General features: G+C 36.9%; 1 protein-coding gene across 1 annotated transcript in view; it reads right to left on the reverse strand.

Moving 5' to 3' along the window:
* The window catches only part of chn2 (chimerin 2), a 40,590-nt gene that overhangs the window by 8,769 nt on the left and 14,029 nt on the right, over positions 1 to 17,792 (reverse strand). The window contains exons 2-6 of the mRNA XM_017721074.2: positions 13,427 to 13,465; positions 10,577 to 10,632; positions 8,577 to 8,608; positions 8,125 to 8,238; positions 7,196 to 7,466 (exon numbers count right to left, since the gene is read on the reverse strand). Coding sequence (XP_017576563.1) covers positions 7,196 to 7,466; positions 8,125 to 8,238; positions 8,577 to 8,608; positions 10,577 to 10,632; positions 13,427 to 13,465 — 512 coding nt within the window. The remainder of the gene's footprint in view (positions 1 to 7,195; positions 7,467 to 8,124; positions 8,239 to 8,576; positions 8,609 to 10,576; positions 10,633 to 13,426; positions 13,466 to 17,792) is intronic.

Below are 17,792 nucleotides of genomic sequence, written 5' to 3' on the forward strand. Positions count from 1 at the left end.
CCACTCTGGCAGTTTGTGGGGAGGGGAGGGGGTGGCAAGGAGGGGTTAATGGGAAGAAGCTGCCTGAGGGCTGGAGTGTGCCTTACACAACGGCACTCATTCAACACTGCCAATGAAGGGCAAAGGAACAGAAAGAGAATACTGTGTAGGACAGTGGTTCATGCTAATTTATCACTTTTAACCCAAAATGTGGACGGATTTCTCATGGCAAGGTGACATATCCCTTTAGGTATGGTATCCATGAGAGCTTTGAGAATTAGCATAGCTAGAAAACAGACACATTAGCCTAGTTAATTGTAGTAAAAGTTATAATGCCTTTAATCAGTTGTTGTTAGCGGTAAGTAAAAGGAACATACCATAAGACCAGCCAGAATGTTAGCTATGTAAGATAACATTAATATTAGCAACACAGTCTCATAAAAAAGCAATAATCAAGTATTATGTCTAAAAACACCACATCTCAAACAGTTAATGCAGTGGCAGACTACAACAAACTCAAAAATTCAATATAGGCTATAAAAGTTCAGATGAATATGAACACTCCTTTGCCCCCAAGATGAGGACAATGTTTGTGCCTGTTTTAAAAATACTGTGCAGACCACAAATGTAAAATGTAAGAGAGGAGAAAGGAGAAGAGGAGGGGTTGTCAGTGCCTTTCTGTACAGCTGAGTAGCTCTCAAAGCCAGGATCAAGACTCCAGACTTCCTGAACAGGAGGAAGCACGTGTCCGTTAGAGCATTTCCAGTCCAGTTCCCTCAAACATAGCTATTTTTTGCTTTCTTGAAGTTTTTTCACAGCACAAAGTACAATTTATTCCAATACAACAGCCAATTGATCATTGTGTAAACAAAGGCATGTTTATCAAAAATCTTTATCTTAGAGTTTTGAGCAATTCTCTCCCTCTACAGCATCCCCAATCCAAATGACCCATCAGATTACAACCATAATCTCACCTCACAATGTAATCCCCTGGTGCTTAAAACCCCAACCCATCTTACACTATGGCTTGACTTCACTGCAGGGGGCAGTTGCCAAGGTCAGAAGCAGTGTTTGAACCTCTGTTAAAACATCCTGCACAGTTATAAAGGGCAATGTGGCCTCAATTTACTGCCATTTACTAACAGCACAACTAACAGTGCACAAGAGGGGCTGTATTTAAGGAAATAGGCTAATATAACCTAGTAGACTGGCCAATAATGAAGAACAGGTTTCTAATTTTGGCTGAAGCTTTACGTAGCACTTTGAAATCTCCATGAAATGACAACATGAGAACAATGGCTCATTTTCTTTTAAACCTCTCACCTAAACCAGTACACTCAAGTGTGAAGTATGTCCCTATGCATGTGCACTCTTGCTCAGAATGGTAGCTTTTGACACAGACAAAATGACATGTGCTCTTGAAATCATGTTATTAAAGCAAAAGAGTAGATTAACAGGCAGCAATAGCTGCTTTTTCCTCAGCATTAAATGGTTAAGAACATAATTCCAAAGCTGAAGAGCAGTGGATTTTTGGCATAGCAGAGCTGAGTAGGGTGGTGAGTAGGGTGGTGAGGTTAAACTGGCTGTGTGGTTTTATTGCTGGTGACCTTTTCAGTCTTGCACTGCTGGGTTGCAGCCTCAGGGCAGAACAGGTGATGCCACCTACAGTGAGCCCAACAGAGATCTACATTGGCAGAGCAGCACTGCAGGCCATGTAGATAAGCAGGGACGTTTCGTAGGAACTGTATGACACATTCTAACCAATGTGAGTCATAAATAGAAAGATCATTACAAAGAAAGGTGTGTATTAAAGGGAAAGAAAAGTTGAGTGGGGATTAACAATTTCAGAACACAGATTAAATCAATTGAATTATTGCAAAGTTTCTGATCCTGTTAACATTTTGTGTAATTTGTCTTTACACCATCTGGATTGTAGAAATAATGCTGTGTTTCTGTCACAGGTGTGTCTAGGTGTTGCATGTCAGTGAAGATGCTTGGCTTAGCTGGTTGACTGTGGCTTTCTTTAGCCTGTCTGAAATATCTGAAATATTGTTGGTCTGATTGAGTGAATGTTGACATGCTCAGCACTGCAGCATCTGACTGCTTTGCATTTGACTGCTTACATAGAGTGCGTTTACAGTGCCCCTTCTGGCAGATTTTAGCCTGCTAAAGGTGACAGAGTCAGGGAGTGTGACTTGTAAAATAATTCACACAATTATATATTTCATTAATGACAGAAACCTTTCTAAACACTTAAAAAGATGGCTCAAGGATTCTTCAGTAACCCTCTATTTCGTCAAGCTTGTAAAAATAAAAGAATCCTTTTTGGAGCTATATAGAACAATTTTCAAAAATGTTCTAAATAATTTCGAAAAAAATAATTCAGCTTTGAATTCAAAACTTAAAATAGGAAAAAATGAGACACATTTTGTAGACCCTCTGTGTTTGTTTTCATACAGTTTCTTACAGGGCTGTCAATAAAATGATCCTGACCTTGTAAAGTTCATTTTTATAAAAGCTACATGTGTCATTTTTGTATGAGTGTATATGTGTGAGAAGGTGTGTGTGTGTGTGTGTGTGTGTGTATGTGTGTGAGTGTGTGTTTGTATGTGTATATGGAGAGAAAGAGAGCAGGACTTGCACTTTTTGTCCTTAGGCAGATGGCTTCTTGTCTGTTAAAGAAGGCTGAGAGAAGAAATAGCACAACAGACAGACAAAGCGGTCTGGTCTCTTTTCAGAGCATGCTCTATTCTCCTCAGTCACGACAGCTGAACACGCACACAATACAAGGGCACTATGGCATAAAATAAAAATACACAAGTGTTTCCCTGTTGGTGCATACAAAGCACAACATAAACAGAGTACAGTACTGTGTGATTTAAAAATCTTTTATGCTTTTATATTCTAAAAAGACTGGCTAAAATTCAATAAAATGTGCAGTCAATGGCTCTTTATAGGGGTTCTATAGGGATATACAACTCATAAAATGTTCAATGAAGATACCAAAGACCTATGAGAGAAAGGCTGTAACTATAAATAAGAGTTTGGTCCTAATTAGTTAATCAGTTACTGTGTTAATTAAAGGATGGATGAAACAAATAGAGTTCTTTTATAAAACCGAGTCCACAAATATCTACAGAGGAATAAACTGACATTTTTATTTCCTCCTAGACATTCAGTGGACAGACATGTCATGTTGACCTGAAACTGAAATGAAAAACATGACTGCAGCAGGACTGAACCAAAATACGTAATGTTATGGGAGAAACAAATACTGCAGCAAAAGACCAACAACAATTCACCCAGTCCAGAAGCCAAAGAGACCCTGTGTTGAAACAGCAAACAGCAACAGCTTCAAATCATCATTTGAAAATGGATTTTAAGTGAAATTTGGCCGGCAGAACACATAAACAAGTACATGTACAGAATTAAATGTATGAACAGTTTTAAGAACCGGTGGCTGGAGAGGTAGAGTGAGTCAATGAGCCATCATAAGGAAGGATAGCGCATATAGAGCATCACGCCTCATGTGCGTGATGTGTGTGAATCTGGAGCTACAGTAAAACAGTGAGATTCACCAGTGAGAGAACAATGTGTAAAGGATTAAAGACTCATTCAGTATACATGATAAAGACATTCTTATGCAATGTGATTATATTTGAATCATTAATGCTTGACAGCCTCTGATCCATTATAGTACAATAGGTCTCTCTCTAATGTCATTTATCTACCTATATGCCAGTCAAAATGAAAGGACAAACCCTGCCACTGCATATTATTAGGGGTGCCTTTGTTTAAACATCGGAATGACAGTCAATAATTTCACCCCATAATTGAGCAATTTAGCTTATACACACATTAATCTACTTTTAGCGACTAGAGGTGGGCAGTTTCATTCTTTTGTAATCACTTAAATGGATAACAGATAGACAGATAGATAACGGATAGATCATAAATAACACTACCACTCCACACACAGGAGATTGGGCTTCAGATAGGAACACCACTATGACACCAATACAGTCACGTGTAAAAGTTTGGGCACTCCTGGGCAAATATTTGTTGATTTAAGTTCTAAGCGAAAATAAATGCACATTTACAGAGAACAGACTTCTGCATATTCTACTGCTCAACTAATATTTATTTGCCATTCCTAATTATATTGGAAAAAAAATAAAAATAAAATGTGAAAAAGTTATGGTATATTTTGTGTTTTATTTCTTCCTCAATTGGTAAAAAATGGTAAATAAATACAAATTGTAAATAAAAATGGGCAAAACCATATTTATATATGTAGGGGATTTGCTATTTTTTCTCTTAGAAAATCAACAAAAAATATCATTTGACCAGGGATGTTCAAACGTTCGCATAAGACTAAGAAATTAGACAGGAGTTCTAATGTTATATTCAACTACCAACTAGGTGGATTTGGATAGAACCATCTTTTACATAATGTTAAATATTATCATAAAATAATTGCCATATCTGGTTTGTCTATGTAAAATTAATCAGTGTTCAATCTTTGGAGTTTTAATATGTCTTATATTCATTGAAAGTTCTATACATATCATAATGTATAGTACCTTTCTAATTCTTTTCTGATGATGATACTGAAAACTTCAGCCAACACCAATACAATATATTTTTTCTAGAAAAACAACTAAGACTTAAAATGAGCTATTTTAATTGCAGCACTACATTTAAGATTCAGATCTAAAAGTAAATCACCCCACAGGAAGCAATAGACAGCTAATAACATCACATTACAGAGTGTAAGTGTGCTATTTCAGGATAGATCTGTTACAGGATAGGATTGAATTCAATCTTTTTTTCTTCCAAAATCCAATCCAGATTTTCTGCTGATATCAGCCTGATATCGATAGGCCATCTTATCTAATTAACATCAACGTGTTCATCACTGATTACTGTTAAAGTGCTGAGGCATGCCTTACAATTGAAAAAATGTTACCGCATTATAGTTTATCACATATATGACCACCGTTGTACAATATAAATATATAGTATTTAAATTAGGATTTTGCTTATTCTTCCTTTAGACCTCTTTATCTAAAGCATACAGGACAGAAGAGGAACATTTCACGCATCAGGCTGATGGAAATGTTCTGAAACTGAGATCAAAGTGTTCTGGGAACATCAGTCCTACATATTGCTTCATCTGCCTGCAGCAACTGAGAGGAATTTTATTTGCATTTCTCATAGCCTAGAGGATGCAACAAAGCTGTAACGCATTACTGCATGCAATGACATGAGTGTGCAGCAACACTATTACATAACACCAATGTGTTGTTTTCTCTTTGTGAGGACAATTGCTTGGAGTTTTCATATCGACAGTTCAAGAACACCACAATCAATTCGTGATCAACATCACTTGACTATTCCTGCAATTTCATTTTTTGCTACATTTTATAGAAGAAGTGGGCTGAATTTGATATCTCTGAGCTGTTTACTGTTGATGAAGTCCTCCAGAGGTTGCATTTTATTCAGAGCATGGTGTTCTGGAATGGTTGAGTGCTTGACCACTGATATGAAAGCCTCACAGCACACTAAGGATTATGGATATACAGACTTCAACCCTAGACACTCTACTCTTTTTGACTTCAATTAACATAGTAAAAAAGAAGGAATACAGCATACAAACCAAACTGGTCCTATCCAGAGCCATATTAGGTACAGCATATGGTTTAGATGTCTATTCATATTGCCTTACTATTTGCTAAACAATGGCCTTGAAATGGAACACACAATGGAAGTCACAACCCCGCTTAAATATGCTGCATCAGCCTGTTTGGTCTTTTTTGCCCTCTGGTGGTGTCTAGCAGAGCAAAGAGTGAAAATAATTAGTTGAAAATAACTGATCATTTTCAAAGCCACCAACTCCCTAAGCAGCACACACAGTTCATTACCAATTCTGAATTGGAATTCATCATTAGCAGAAAATAACTTTCAGATGAGTAGCTGAGAAAACTCCTTCACAGAGTATCACAACACTGCTGTTATCAAAGGAGGCTCATGTGAAGTGTACTGCACAGTTGACATTACTTTTGACATTTCATTTAAAAAAATCATTCAGTAGGATATAATTCCTCTTGGATTCCTCTCAGATAAGAAAGCACATGGCAGACTCTTGCAAGTCTTTTGGTGGCGAGGGCTCAGACTCATCTGTCATAGAATCAGACAGTGTGTCTGAGAGATGAGAGACTGAATCAGACGAAGGGAATGAGAGATGAGAGTGGCAACGGCACATTTGCCACCATTATCTTCCATCAGAGCCACTCAGGCGAACAGAAGCACCCTGCTCCCGGGACACTCCATCACAGAAGTGTCCAAATTTTGAGATTCATACCTTTTTTACCATTTATCTTATTCTGCTGGAGGACAAATGTTTGTCATAGCAGGTCTATGCATGATAACCAAAATAAAGCTTAATATGCCAGATTAATTGAAATGCTTCTTTGACCTGAATTAATAAATACACATATCAGCATGTTTGAGTCTATACTTTGATATTTATTATTTGCTACAGATGGTGAAATATTTATTAAATGCATGTGCAGATGCAGACAGTCCCCCACTGCATTATGTGTTCATGATAAACACATATCCTGACTGATTAAAGGAAATTATGGAAATTATGGAAATTAAGGTGATTGACTGTATGTCTGTTTATTGATTCCTCCCACAGGAAGCATAAAATGGGTAGTCATTTACAAATTGCAGCTGTTGCTTTGAATGTAAATGCTGATTAGAGAGGCACTGTTCAATGGCCAATTTCGATTCTTGTTCCTTTACAGCCAAATTTGTTAATTTCCAGCACATATTCCATAAAGTGGCAAATATAAATACATTAACTAAAAATCAGTCTATTCAAATTATGTAAATCAAATAAAATAGCACTTAACCCACTTAACCCATATTATTTACATCGTAAAACTGCGCACGTTCTGTTAATTATGCCATCTAATGCAACTGCTGTCTGAACACCAATGCTTGGAGTCAGCTTAACACACATTCAATGTCATTCATCACATTCCTAGTTCCAGCCATCCCACCTCCCAGAATTAGTCTCATTATTAGGTTGTACAACGAAGTTACAGTCATCACTGTGAGCCCTTGCTCAAAGATCACTGGTGGTGAACCACATAGCATGTCTGCCATGTCCATGAAATGCATTAATGAAGGTCTAGCTAGTACTCACCTTGTCATCTTGTTGGAAAGTGACTCTCTTGGGCTCGGATCGTGCCCGGTTGAGACGGTGGGTAATCTTGTCTCTCAGTAAGGAGGTGTAGCCCAGGTGCTGGTAGATGGGGTTAGTGGTCATCTTGGCAATGTATTCGGACGCTTTGGTCTCAATGTAGAGAGTGATGAGGCCATCTGTGACCAGGTCATGCACTGACTCAAAACGCTTCTCTCCCACAAAGTGTTTCCCATCATAGAAGAGCCTATAGTTCAGAGTCTGAATACCAAACCTGATAGACAGAACAAGGATGATAAGAGGATAAGTGGACAGACAGATTAATGGATAAAGGAATGAGAAAACAAATTCCACTGCGAATGAAAGTGTAAGTGTGTGCATGTCAGCCAGCATGTGTCTGTTAAATTAATGTTTCCATATTCGTAAGTTTACAGTAAGTTCTACTGTGTCTTACACCACATCAGTAAATATATACATTCATTAATGAACACCTGGATGGAAATGGAAATGAATGGAAAGATTTGGGTCACTACTGACTTATATTGTTTGTTAGCAAAATTAGCCTTACAGCTCCAGTGCTAAACTCAAAAAACAAACATGTCTTGGCTGATCCACTGCAATTAAACTGTCTATTCATCAGACTAGTATTGTAAAATTGTGCTCCTCAAGAAATAACAGGTGCTAAACAATAACTTAATATTAGGCCTATCACTGTGGGTGTATATTACTACCATTTTTCCCATTAATTGATTTTCTAGCATCAACTAAACATTCAATATCATTAAAACAAAATATTAAAATTACTGGTTAAAGAAAACACATGTTAGTAATATTTGTCAACATTTGTATATAATAATTTACTCTCAAATGGGCACTTGTGCATGCATTTGCACACATGACATTGTGCGTCATATGTGTGTCTGCCTGTGTACCTCAAAGCGAGTGTGCAAGTGCCAGGCTGTCGTTGGCTTTCTCTGATTAGGTAAGCCCCCTCTGCTCCATCCAGCAGTTCATCCGCCTGCTCTCTAGAGATCAGCCCATGGAACCTGCACCAAGAGCCAATGTGCTACTGAGACCAGCACACTCATACATGCTTACATATACATACACATCTCACTTCCTTACATACTCACTCCTGAAATACAGACTCAAGGACGTGCACACCCTCCATCACACACTTGACACATCCCATACATCACTGTCTTTCTATTTCCAACTCTCGCGCTCTCCTTTATTCATATCCCCTCTTATTAACACCCACACATCTGACAGTCTTGCACTGCATCTAATTCCAGTCATAAATGACACATCTCTCCCATTCTCTGCACATCAGGCAGGCAAAAAAAGACTGAGGATGCTGATAATAATAAAGTTACACACTCACTCTCTGCCGTAGTACTTGGGCCTGCTCTCAATCTAAAAATAAGAGAAAGATAGAGAGAAACAGAGACATAAGAACAAGTGCAAGCATACAAATTAGCATCAACCATTATATGCATTTTCGCAAATCACATCTTCTGTATAAATCCAGTTCAGTGCAGGCAATATATTTAATTAGAGAGCTTTAAGCCAGAAACACACTTAGACACATATTAATGTTATCCAGTAAAACGTAGTCTAATAATCAGACACTTTCTTATTTAATAACTGTGCAAATCTGCTCTACTTCTTGGAGCATGCTTGGCATACTGACATTTAAAAATGATGAACCCCCAGGGGCACATTGGTGTGTTAAATGAACGAATATACAGTGAGTTGCCGGTTTATTGGGTACATCTACCTTCACTCAATGACTATTTAATGAAGTAGAATTCCCAAGAGCTGTCATAATCCTAAAAGTTTAGCTGATGATTGTCATACAAATATCTAAACTTAACTATTTAAGCCTTTTTTTGTTCATTGCAACTATTAAAATACCAGCCAGTGGCCAAACTGGCTGATTAGCCAGCTTACTTGCTAGCTGTGTTCACTTTGCAGCTAACATTGGTTGTATTGTTGAATCAGTACCGTGCACACACACTTACATAAACATTTACAGTTACACAGAATCACATGCAGAGTCAAGTAAAGCTACATGTTCTTCACAAGAGTGAAAACACAAGGAAAAAACACTCGTTCTGCCAGCATACCTGCTAAAAATATTAAAATAAGCAACATTGCTAATAAATAAACCATCATTATTCAGCACCAGTTTACATGTTTATTTTCATAAGTCCCATGAGGTCTTGATGAATGCATTTACAGCTTTCCTATATTTATATTTATGTGCCTTGACCCAACACACCCAAATTCACATTTGCTTGTTGCAGCATAATACAACTGTAAAATCTAAGGACTGTGTAAAATGACTGCAGTCAGTTTAAATAACTGTAACCATGTTTGATAATTGTGATTAGGTGGTTATGTATTAATTGTGACAAGTCTAGACCTACTATATAGGTGCACTTTGTAGTATGGCTGCACCGATACAAGAATTGTGGGTTGATAAAGATATCTGACACTTCCACGTACATATCTGCTAATGCAGATACCAACACTGATACATAATCAGTTATACATTTTTGGAATCAAATCTAACTGTATTAGCATTACAGAAAAATAAAACATTTGCTTGTAGAGAGTTTCAAATGGAGTAAGACTATTAAAATGCAGACATTTAGCACAGTAGCAGCACCTTAATATTCTGTCAGTCAAATCTTGGTCAAATCTAGACCTCTGTCTATTGTTGAAAATTTTACAAAAGCAATTATCTGCAAATACCAAATATGATTCTGATGTTATTGTGTAGCCTTCCTTTGTAGCTTTACAATTATTGACTGTAGCCTGTTGGTTGCCATACAACAGGTCAGCCCCCCTCTACTCTATCGATGGAAAGGGACTGCCCCAGGATTTCAGCACAGCCACTCAAAGTGCTTTACAAATAAGAAAGTACAAAGATAATTTAGATTAAAATGTAAAAAGATGTAGGAGAATAGTAATTAAAAACGTGATTAAAACATGACTAAAACAATAGATATAAAAGCAAGAAATCCTAGTAGATCTAAGAAAATCTTATGCTTTATTCTATGTAAACAAATAACAAATGGCAGTCTAATCACAATATAAGAAAACAGACACCTGAGCCAAAAAAAAAAGTACAGGCATATTACAGATCACACATAGCCCATTATGCCCCCTGAATTCAATTTGACCAGTGCTGAAATATATAGGTATATGCACTTCATCTAACCTAATAAATGTGTTACTCAATGTAACCTTAATATGCCATCTGTAACAGTGCCTGGTCACTGAGAACATCTGCCCTATGTTAAAGGTATAATCACAGAGCACAAGTAATTTATCAACCAGATGCAGAAATGTACAGTGACATGCACCTTTACTGACCTCCTGTGGACAAGTGATTCTCTTTGGTCTCGGGGCCTCCTGCTGTAGTTGGTACACTGAAAAATACAAACAAACGTATAAATTTCCAGTTTCAGTTTCTTATGAAATTTTCTGTAGTATAAACTGCATATATTCAATCTGGACATTCGATTTAAAGATCCCTCACTCATTCAGTTCACATGAATAGGATTAATAGTCAAAACCCTTTCAAGTAATTTTCAGTGCAGAGAGACATTTTTAATGGTTACTGATCCTGGTTTGGTCCAAATACAATTGAAGAAAAACAGAAATTCCAACTTAGCGAACTAAGTTGTCTAGTTGCCAATCTAATTATTGTGCTGCTTCCCATTACACTGAAAAAAAACAACAATGTTCAAAATAAGTGACTTTTGGCTCAATAAGAAATCTTTCATGATTGTTTAAATACTGACACCACTCATTTGAAAGATCTTTTAAAAAACCAAAAGGCATCACTGAGAAAGGAGAATGTCACATTACTACATTTGAACAGTAGACTAATCTCTAGGGCTGCACTAGCATATGCCATCAAAGCATGGCTATGGATTATGCATCTGTGCTGGTTCAAGCCATTGAAAAAATTAATTCGGAGCTCTGTAGGAGGTGAGCTGATAAATCATCACTAACAATTAGTCAATGAGAGTGAAGGCGATCAGGGGTGTTCGGCTGCAGAGGTTATGGTTCAGTGATAAAAGGCCTCTAGGAATGCCAGGTTTGGAGGCACCTGCTTCTGTCAATAATTACAAAACATGTTAGTTTGATCCCTGAAAATTCAAAGGAATTATGGACAATTCCGCATGTCCATTCCTAACCCACATAATAGTGTAGCTTAGTTCCACAGTTGTATTCACTAAATAATAAGGATTGTAAAAAGTTCATTAATAAACAAAGAAACAGTTTCTGTATTTTAAGGCTACTGGCACTCAGGGTTTTGGAAATCTTTGGCTGCTGACAATAGATTACGCATTATAAATAAGTGTTTTCTATTTTTGAGATTTCAGCTCAGGAGCAATGAGTACATTCAAATTTTCATTCAATATCCATTATTACCAGTTTGAGCTCCTGCCAAACAACATAAGTTTCACAGTGGCATATGGATCAAAGCCTTTAGAGCAGCATGGCTGTATGGATTGATCAGAACACAAAAACAACAGCAGATGTCCTGGGGCACTTTAGGGTGACATCGACTAGAACTGCCCTTGATGACTTAGTTAGAATAGCAGGCTGTCCCAGAGAGGAGCATGATGCAAATGCAGAGAGACGCTGGGACCTGCAGCAGATTTGCCATGTGGGAAACAGGAAGGCGTCCAGTGGCGATACTGCGTTTTTGTCAGGGACGCTCAGGACAAGCAGCAAGGCCTGGACAATATCCACCAACACGACAAGGATATGGCAGGCCCCGGAATACCACAAAGAGGGAATAGGGAACTAAACTCTACAATGACAGGCCAAAAGTGAGCTGTCAAAGAGAGAAGTTCACAGTCAAGGCACAATCGCAAAACCATCCTCCACAATAAGAACAGTAACTCTATCGCTTATTATTCTTCTAAACTGTGGAACTCAGTTCTTCCTTTTATTAGACAATTCTCAGTGCAAAAGCTCAGTGCACACTTTAAAGAAATTTCTTTAAAATATCTAACATATTTATCTTTTAATTTAATCTGTCATTTTCTTACGTTATTTAAAATTAAATAAAGCACTTTGAACTACTAGCATGAAAAGTGCTACACAAATAAACATTATTATTATTATTATTACTATTGCACTGAATTCAGCTGATTAAAATGTGTTTATAACCTTTGGTAATAACTGTCCTGATGTAATATAATTTATTAATGTGGAAGTTATGTACAGAGTAGAATTAGTAGTAATTTCAACACATGATGTTTAAGTGCAGAAGGTCACATTCCAAAGCTGACCCCTGAAAGAACTGAAGTGGAACTCTAAGACGATTATGAAATGTTTGTATGATAAGAATGATTGTGATAGTCCAGACTTGTGTTTAGCAGCACTTGCTTTAATGCAGAAGTTACATACACACATTACTTCTCAGGTGACTTAATCAGGAAACATAGAAAAGCCTTCTGGTGTTATTTACAGAACTGGGATGTTGGCATAGAGTCAATTACATTGTAGAGCCAGGCACACACTGGCAATTTTGGTAATCTTGTTATAAGATGAACTCACATGACATGAAAAGGCTCAGTCTAACTGACATTCTGCAACTTGGGTGCTCACACTGCATAGGAAACACAACCCCTATGGACAACTCTGTCTATGGACAATTTCCAACAAAGTTGTTTTATTTAAAACAACACATTGCGTGCCTGAGTACCAAGCAAAAATGTTGAGAAAGTGTGCTACAACAGTTTTGCTTAGTTGTCCCACACTCTGTACTGAAACTAAAACCAAGAAATGACGTAAATGAGATAATACAGACTCTCTGCAGTCTACTTAGCAAGATGTTCTTTTTTTTAAATCAAGTTCTAACTTTTACACCTTACAATTGCACTCAGTCAAACAGAGTAACGTTGACAAATACAGAGTTAACACAGAATGTCCACTTTTTGCCTGTGTTCTGTTACTTGTGTACTTTGGGAAGCTGGTTCATGAGATTGCTCATACAGCAAGACAAGCGACCAAAATTTCTGTCACAAATTCATCCAACTGTCTAACGGCTCAATAACGGATCAGGCATCGCTTATCCTGACCCCCCTCCACAATGCAGGTCAAGTGTTAGCTGAGGAAGCTGAAATTTGGCCAATCCTGTTTTACACTGAAAACCAAATTAGGTTTAAAAATGGCTAAAAGCACACAGAGACTCATACTTACAGTAGGATTTCCATATTGGTGGTTGGTAGTCTTCAGGATCTGTAAAACACACACACAAAAAAAAAGTCAAGCCAATATGCTGCAAGCCCAACTGCCAGCCGAGGTTGTGTACTTGTGTGCTGAAATATGATTCTATCAAAAGCTTATTCCTTTTTCAATAGGTCGTTGGCTTATTTAGTGTCACTGAAGCAATAGGGAGTCTGTTTCAAGGTTATAACATTGTTTTATTAGTGAGAGTTATTCTGCTAACAGAATCTTGCACACAGTCACATGCTTCTGCCAATCCTCTTTAAAATCCCCGCAGGGGGCACATCCTTTAATGTGATTCTATTTAGTCCCCATGCTCAAGGAGAATCAATACACACACATCCACATTATCTCTTACAAGCTCACACTCCTACACCTATACTCACCAAAACACACACAGGGTTGCTGGGTTAAATGAACATTGATGAGAATAAGGGGTTATGGATACAGCTATAAAAAAAAAAAAAAAAAAAAATATATATATATATATATATATATATATATATATATATATATATATATATATAACAACTAAATATAACAACTTTCAAAGCTGTGGCACCTGCATGGTGGAAGATTTATGTCTGACATAAACAAAAAATCACTGCTTCAATATCCCTTAAATGATATATATGGACAAATATCAGAAAGCTGCAGGTTTAGTACTCACTGCACTATTTCATAGCACTCATGAATAAAGCACAGAACTGTATCTCTGAAATGCTCTTCAACTTATTTTATGTTCATGTAAGGAAACTGCACCATTTCTATTTGGCATGCACAATAATATTTGACAAATTCAACTGTTACTTCAAACCAAACCAATATTCAATGACATATTTTTTCCTCCTCCAGTAGAGGAGAAAGTTTAGGTTGTGCTGGGCTGCTACTCTAAAATATCAGCACTATCAAACTTTCAGCCATGTCCTGCACAGACAGAATTCTCTGGATCCACTCAATCCTTTCACAATATTATGTATGGTAAATGGTGAAACACCTACATTCTTTGCAATCATGTGTTGAGAAATGTTCTTTTTGAACTGTTTGGCAATTTGGCACAAAGTGGTGAGCCATGATCCATCTTGGTGGACGGTCTTTCACAGCCAATCATGAAATCCTTACATGTTACTAATTCATATGCTTATTGTGAAATGTTTCAAAATAAAGGTTCAAGAGTACAAATACCAGATTCTTGCTATTTTTGCATTTTTTTCAGAAAATGGGGTTTGTTACTGCATTTGCATTTCTCTATGTTCTCCATAATGCTAAAGGTGGATTTAGTTAGTTATATGATATGATATATGATATGACAGATATCCCCACTTTATACTTAGAAACCTTTGGTATTAGATGAATAATTTCCCTTAGTGCTTCTTTACCAGAACACTATCAAAGACATTATCTGCTAATGGTTTTCTGCAAGTAGTTTTTGGTTAGATTCAGATTCAGAAGATTCAGTCATATTAAAGGGATTCATCTCTATCATGCCAAGCACTAATGGATCAATCTGCCAAGAATCCGTAATATGTAATGCCAAAAACGTTAATACAACATCCATGAGCTAGTAATAGTTTGTCAGATAAATTACTATTTTACATTTCAAAGAGAATGCTCTATATCTGTATTACATAACTATAATCTCTGCCGGTGGACATCCAATTTCTGTGTGATTTGAATCCTGTACTTTTGTGCTGAGGTTTCAATCTGTTTTACTGGATTTTGGCCACACACGTGTCCAGAGACATTTGACTGCAAGTCACTGCAAGCTCATGTTACAGCTAGAGATTTCATGATAAACTTCAAAATATTAAGTCCATTGGAAGCTATACGGTGAGTTTGGAACAGCAGCGCAAAATGCTGCTTCCTTCCTTTCCAAGTCATTTTTCAGGGGAGTCTCATAAAAAGGAATGTCTTGCTATAAGCCCATAAATGGAAAATGTTATGGAAAACAGCAGAACCTTAAATATGACAGAGAAATATTGCATTAGATTACATTAGGTAAGTATGTTTTTGATAGTTGGGAGTTAAAGTATGTGCATGACTTTCCGGGCATCATCAAATAATCAATACTGTCTTTTAAGACGTTCTGCAGGATAAGTTGTCTGAAATGAAAACACTTATGGTCTATGAGAATCTGAACTGAAGTGTCTGTATTTGGTCTACTTTGTTTTGAAATCGGTGTGTTATGTACAGTCACTCTATAGTTACTGATAAAGGCGCGTGAAAGAGGTCAAGAAACATGTCTTTGTGGTTATATCAATATATTATATATTATATTTGTATATTATATCAACCTCATGCTGAAAATGTCAGAGTTTTGGGTATAGTATATTCAGTCCAAGAAAATGAAACAACAAACAAAAACAAATGAAAAACAAAATCATTAATTCACAATTATTGGCCCTCCTGGAGTCATTACTTTGTGCAGTCTCCCTTTGCCAACACAATAGCAATGTGTGTTCTCCCATATCCACACACTGCTTGCTTGGAGAACACAGAGCAAACTACTCAACAAAGACCACTCCTCAACAAAGAATCACATCAGTTACCCCAGGGTCTTAGATCCCCATTTTTGGACTCTTAGCTTCAGTTCACTGCATTTTTCAGGGTTTATCCATTTTCAAAGCTTCATATTGTGGTCACTAAACCATTTATGTGTGGATTTAAACATAAGTTTTGCATCACTGTCCTACTGAGAATATCGTTAAGGTTTTTTGTTTTCTTAGACTAAATTTACTTCACCTAAAGGTTGGATTTTTAACCATCTTTACTAGTAGACTATCCGACACTTGTTTAAGTGCAACACCCACTAATGTGCTACTATCATGTTATCACTGCTGTGCTGAAAATGGTCCATCACCCAAATAACACCTGGTCAGTGTCGGTCCTATGAGGTCTTTTTCCATTAAAGGATGGGCTAGAGGTGGGGCTGACATATTGTGCAGCAACAGATGAGCTCCAGCCAGTAACTACACCTAAAAGTACACCTATATGGTAGATATATTTGAGAAAACAACCAATTAATGTAGATACAAACATAATAATAGGACAGGTATTAGGGTTGTTAGGGTTATTTACCTAATAAACTGACAACATAGATATGGGACACAGACATAAGATTTAGCCAGTGAGCAAAAATTATTCTGTAACACTTTACTTGAGTCCTGCACCATAATACTACATAACTATACCATAAACATCTCATGGTTTATGTAATTTGCTGCCATGAAATGCCATGATAAATTCTGCTCATTAATAAAATTTCATCATTTTTACCACTACTGTTTGATGTCATGATGGCTTATATCACACGCTACTCTAGTTAGTTGTTATCAAATACATCATGACAATTACTGGTATTGATAACATGATACTGTTACATAATTGGATAGAGGTGGGCTCATTATCATTACTATCATAATACACAACATGCTTTTCAGAGCATATTGTGGATATCTTACATACTTACAGAACACTGACCAGCTACATGTTTCATTGCAAATAGAGAACATTATTAGGTCTGTTTTATTCGATTTAGTGAAGTACAGTTGGTAAAATGTGGAGTTTTGATGGCAGTTTTTAAATGTGGCACTACTATTGCATTGTGTCTGTGTCAAAATGTTATGTTACTTATTATGTATCATGAAAATTATGTAGCAGGATTCAACTAAAATGTTACTAATTATTCAGCTTTTAAAACAAGGTTTTTTAGGAGGCATGAGAGGGTATAAATGTCTAATAATACACAAGTATTTGTGTATGTTTTCTGATCTTGAGTGCATGTATGCTGGTCTCTATGGATTCATGTCTTATTTCAGGCTGGGTTTCTCACTGTCTGTCAGCACTTTCAGCCTGCAGACAGTCAGCACTTTTCCCTTGTACTGCCGACACACTCAAACACAGAGCACACAGACACACACACACACACACACAAAACCAGACACACTCTTGAGCTTCATCCAGAACCTCTGATTTATCACAACCCATCCAACACACCACAACATCTTCAAACATTAATTCTCTTTGTGAATAACAAAATCTGTGTTCTCTCCTTCTGTGCTTCAAATGTCATCATAATAATCTCCCATTACTAATGCTTTAAGTCTCTGAGGCACTTGGCACACTCAACATCACCAGTCTGTGAGAGCAATGCATTTTAATTCTTCAGCCATGTTTTCAAACTAAACTACATTGGACTATTATGTGCTAACTGGACCATGCTAACACAAATCTAAGCTATTTTAGTACCATAAGCATTAACTAGGGATGCACTTATGGTTTGATACTGATATCCAATATTTTTATTTTTCATAAGCATTTATAAAATGTAGAAACTGTG

Source organism: Pygocentrus nattereri, chromosome 3 (assembly GCF_015220715.1).
Source record: "Pygocentrus nattereri isolate fPygNat1 chromosome 3, fPygNat1.pri, whole genome shotgun sequence".
NCBI classification, from domain to species: Eukaryota; Metazoa; Chordata; class Actinopteri; order Characiformes; family Serrasalmidae; genus Pygocentrus; species Pygocentrus nattereri.